Raw genomic sequence first — 5,116 nt, forward strand, 5'->3', positions numbered from 1 at the left:
ACTGAGGGAGTGAGTGATGCCTTGAGGGCTTAGAATCATTGTCTCAGGAGATATCTAGATCAATTGGCATAACACAGCTCATAAAGACATTATATATATCCTGACCGTTTATTGGTCTCTCCTCATCGAAGAAAAGCAGAGTGAAGAAAGTCAAAGATGCCAAGAATCAATTACTCCAAAAGACTAATGAGCCACGCCAAGTACAGCCTTCACTACCTTGAGACAAGAAGAAATAGAAGGTGCCCGGCTACCACAACAAATCACTCTATTCAGGATCACAATAGGAGGTCCTGGACATAGTAGGGAAGACATGTATAACAAAATTCAAAATCTTATAAAAGCTAAACTTAATAGTCTGATACTTGTTAAGTGTCTTTTGAGTCAGTTCAGAATCATAGAGACCCTGTATACGGTTTCCAAGAAGTGGCTGGTGAGTTTGAACCACCAAACTTGTGGTTCAAACAGACCCTGTGGTCCAGTGCTTTAGCCTACAGCACCACACCAGGTGGAAATCCCAAGACAATTGTCCTCACACACTGCTAAAACAAACCTGAAACCGAACCTACGCTAGGGAATCATCCTTCAACCAAACAACAGATTCTTGAGGAAAGTATTCTTCAGGACAATCAACCCTATATGATCAAACAGCCAGGATTTGCCTAAAACCAAAGCAGGAAGTGGCAAGAACTGACAAAAGGAAACTGAGAACTCAAGAAGGAAGTGGAAAAATTGTTTTTACCTTGAAGGGATTGCAACTAGCATCACAAAACAAAATGTGTATAAACTGTTGAACGGAAAATTAACTTGCTCTATAGAATTTTACCCAAACCACAAATATAAACATAAAATAATAAAAAACAGAAACTATGTAGTTGTCCTTCAAAGGAGCAACTGGACAACAAATGATGGCCATAGAGTCCATAAAGTTACAGAAGTACTAGTAATTCCAGGGACTCAATTTCCAAGTCCACTCTCAGACGGGCTGTAAATGAAAACACACCTGCCTGCAAACACAGGTGTACTGCTTTTCTCCTTTCCCACCTCATTCCTTTCATGATCACCCTCTGTGGATACAGGAAAGACAGACATCCCTTCACCCATGACCCATTTAACTGTAGTTCATTATCCCAGAATGTGAAAACCTGAGAGCCACAAACAAAGGAACAACGTAAAATACTAGTGTATATATTGAAAAAGTGAATAAAGCTGATGGCTAGGTAAGAAATATTTTTAATGGTTTCCAATCTTTTCTTGTAAAAAATTTTGAACAGATATAATCCAATTATCAGTATTAAAATAATTTTGATGAACATATCACTATACAGTTTTTAGTACATAATTCAGAAGACAGTAAAAGGATTAAAATACAATATATAAAAATTTCTATTCTCCAATACCAAACAGCCTTGAATCCAATAGATTACTGGACTGTCAGACATAGTGCAGCCATGTTGTTGTTGTCAGGTTAAATGCCATTCAGTCAGATCCAACTTACAGAAACCTGGTACAGGGCTTCCGAGGAGTGGCTGGTGGTTTTGAACCACCAACCTTGTGGTCACCAGTCCAGTATGTTTATCTGAAAGCACCACACCAGGAGTTTAACCACAGAGATGTTATACATAGAAAAGATGCATTCTAGAATTAATAAAATACGGTACTTAACTTACATGAACAAATCTTTAGTCTGAGAATCTACAGACTTGTAGAAACAGAATTCTAGCCATAGCTAGCCAACAGTTAATAACTTCATTTCTTCAACGTGATAATTATTCATCAAAATTTATATTATTGTTTTGATTACAATAAATATAATTTTCCTTAATAACAAATGTATTGGTAATTTAATATAGAAGAAATATTTATACAAGGAGATTCTTTTGTAAACACAGAGAGTGAAAGTTTTGCATGTTATACTAATACTGAGCTTTTCCTTGTTCACATTTTCAAAATAAGAACATAAAACATTTGTTAGAAAAACAAATGTAAGGTATTATTTGTACCCAAACAACTAATATTTAGCATTTCTTAGAAAAACAAATGTAAGGTATAATTGGTACCCAAACAACTATCACTACTCTTTTAAAAGTTTCACATTTTCACCTACTTTCCTGAACAGAATCTCATGCTAAAGACTCAAAGTTTCTCTAACTATATAAGCCCAGCGTGCACACACATGTAAACATATGCATATAACCATATGCACACATGCACACACATATATTATACACCACCCACATATTTGTCTTCTATAATCTTCAAGCTAAAAATTAAAAGAGCCTGGTTCCTTTTCTCTCAAATTCCCACTACATGGACTTCATCTCCAACACAAAAAATCAGTAAACTACTACCACAGAGCATTGCAGTAGGTGCTTGGCCTAAATTAAAAAAAAAAAAAAAACCAACATTTTAAATAATAGCACATGTTTTGAATCCATGACAGGATGCAGGTAAAATCTCAAAAGGTTAAGATATCCCCAGTCAGAGAATCCTAAAGCTGATAGTGCCAGGCTCACTTCCCACAGAGCTGGTTTAGAAAGTATACTCGCCTGCCTCCAAGAGTACCCTGTCATCATGAAGAGGAAGTGGCCTGTGTGCCTCCTTCCCTACACAGGCTACGGAGCATACAAAACCTACCTTGCACTCTGTAAACAGTATCAATCCCATCCTACTTCTATAACAAGCTTAAAGATTATGAAAAAAATAAGAAAGACAGACACTTGAACAGAGAAACATGGAATAAGATCAGAGAGATTCAGGTCTTGAACAACTCTTTTAAAATTACTAAAACTACAGACAGTATTTTTTATAGTATCAGCTATCATCTAGAACTTCTAGACTGGGCTCTAGGAGCACAGGCTCCGGGCATGTCCATGTGACCTTGGTTCAGTCTTCAGTCCCACTCCTCACTGAAAAATTCAATGAGAATGCATGGAAAGCACTTCACACAGAGGGGTCAGCTTTAACTATTGTTTTTGTTGTTAAAAGACATTTGTCGGTGGTTAAAGTTTACCAGCTGCTCCTCGGAAACCCTATACAGGGTAGCTATGAGTCGGAAACGACTCCACGGCACTTAACAACAACAACATTGTTGTTAAGTGCCATTGAGTTGGTCTTAGGTGAGACTAAAAACAAGCTGTCTGATCAAAGATTTCTTCCCTTGAGTCACTCCTGACAGAACTGGAAAATATCAATTTAAGATCTAAGTTTTACTTACCCAGGACCTCCAATGCTCCAATGGTCTTCTCACCAATAAACGTGTTGTAACACTCCAACGATGCCAGTAGCATGTCCAACCACTGCAGGGTCGTGCGAAGACTAAATGGCCCTGAAATATGGCTGAGAGTGGGCTGTACCAGGATGCCAGAGAGCTGGTCACAACTCTGTCCTCCCCCTTCAAACTGATGTATAAGAAAAGAAATGCCTTCTTTCTTGAGAATCTCATTCAGCCATACAGAAGGGGATTTGTTGTCTTAAAAAAAGAAATAAGATGAAAACATTTAACACTTCACCAAACAGGACATTCAAATGGCCAATACACACATGAAAAAACACTCAACGGCATTAACCATGAGAGACATACAGATCAAGCTCAAAATGAGATACCATTTCACTCCCACTGTGTGGCACTGTAAGATAAGCACTGTACCACAAGGTTCATTTGAACCACAAGGCTGGCAGTTCAAACTCACCAGTTGCTCCTCAGAAACTCTATATTGGGTTGCTGTGAGTCAGAACCAACTCGCCAGCATTTAACAACAACAAGGATGACTAAGAGTACTGGAAGCGCTGTAGGACCAGCAATGGACGGATAACCACACAGTTGGCCACTCAATAATTCAAACCCACCAGCCATTCCATGGAAAAAATATGAGGCTTTCTGTTCCTATAATGATTTATTTACAGCCTGGGAAAACCTATACAGGATCACTAAAAGTCAGAATTGACTTGATGACACCTAACAGGATAAGATAAGACAACAAAACAGAAGTTAACAAATGTTGGTGAAGATGTGGGGTAATCAGAACATTTACCCATTGCTGGAGGGAAGGCAAAATGGTACAGCCACTGTGGGAAACAATGTGGTAGTTTCTAATAAACTATCATGTTGTTGTTGTCAGATGTCATCCAGTCAATTGTGACTCACAATGGCCCTATGCACAACAGAACGAAACACTTCCGGTCCTACACCATCCTCACAATTTTTGTCACTGACCCTCCACTTTACCAAGCATGTTGCTATTCACAGACTGCTCCCTCTTAAATAACATGTCGAAAGTATGAGAGACAAAGTCTCACCGTCAGGGCTTCTAAAAAGCATTCTGGCTGTACTTCTTCAAACACAGATTTGTTTGTTCTTCCAGCAGTCTATAGAACTTTAAAATTCTTCTCCAATAATATAATTCAAATGCTTCAATTCTTCCACCGTCTTCCTTACTCACTGTCCACCTTTCACATGCATATGATGCTACTGAAAATACCATGCCTTGAGTCAGGCACACCTTAGCCCTCAAACTGGTACCTTTGCTCTTGAACACTCTAAAAAGGTCCTGGGCAGCAGATCTGCCTAATGCAATATATCGTTTGATTTTGCTTACATGAGTGTTGACTGTGGATCCAAGAAAAATGAAGTCCTACATCTATGGAAGCAGTAGCTCAAAAGAGGGAACAAATCCTTACGGCAAGAATCATTCCCACCCCCTCCACACACAGAGTAGACAGGGATGGGCAACTTGGACACTGGCTACCCAAAATGGGGGGTGGGGGAGGAAGGGCCCTACAAAGGCAAGAAGTGACTGGCTTACAAGCTTTCAAGAGGGAACCTAGATCCAGAGGGCCTGGAGGAAGTAGAGTCTCCACTGAGTAGTATCCAATCTGTCTAGGTGAGGCTGATGAAATGAAATGCAGATAGGTCTCTTGTGATACAGTAGTGAATAATTGTCATCAGGACTGATTGTGAGGGTTGGAAATGTAAAGGTAGACGTTTTATAGCAAGGAAGGAGTGATTAACTTTCCAGTCTAGGAGCGGAGGTCCCTAGGGCCATCAACAGAGAAGAGCGGAGAACAGGACCCTACCCAGAGAAGCAGTGATGCCTGAGATGGGGGCAGAGACGATGAC

At 39.5% G+C, this 5,116-nt stretch overlaps 1 protein-coding gene across 1 annotated transcript in view; it reads right to left on the reverse strand.

Annotated features, from left to right (window-relative positions):
- Nucleotides 1-5,116, reverse strand: part of PRKDC (protein kinase, DNA-activated, catalytic polypeptide) — a 305,624-nt gene that overhangs the window by 228,541 nt on the left and 71,967 nt on the right. Inside the window, exons 31-33 of the mRNA XM_006860083.1 lie at nucleotides 3,215-3,469; nucleotides 1,001-1,064; nucleotides 740-755 (exon numbers count right to left, since the gene is read on the reverse strand). Of these exons, the coding sequence (XP_006860145.1) occupies nucleotides 740-755; nucleotides 1,001-1,064; nucleotides 3,215-3,469 (335 nt within the window). The remainder of the gene's footprint in view (nucleotides 1-739; nucleotides 756-1,000; nucleotides 1,065-3,214; nucleotides 3,470-5,116) is intronic.

The sequence above is a fragment of the Chrysochloris asiatica genome, unplaced genomic scaffold (genome assembly GCF_000296735.1).
Source record: "Chrysochloris asiatica unplaced genomic scaffold, ChrAsi1.0 scaffold00036, whole genome shotgun sequence".
Lineage (NCBI taxonomy): Eukaryota > Metazoa > Chordata > Mammalia > Afrosoricida > Chrysochloridae > Chrysochloris > Chrysochloris asiatica.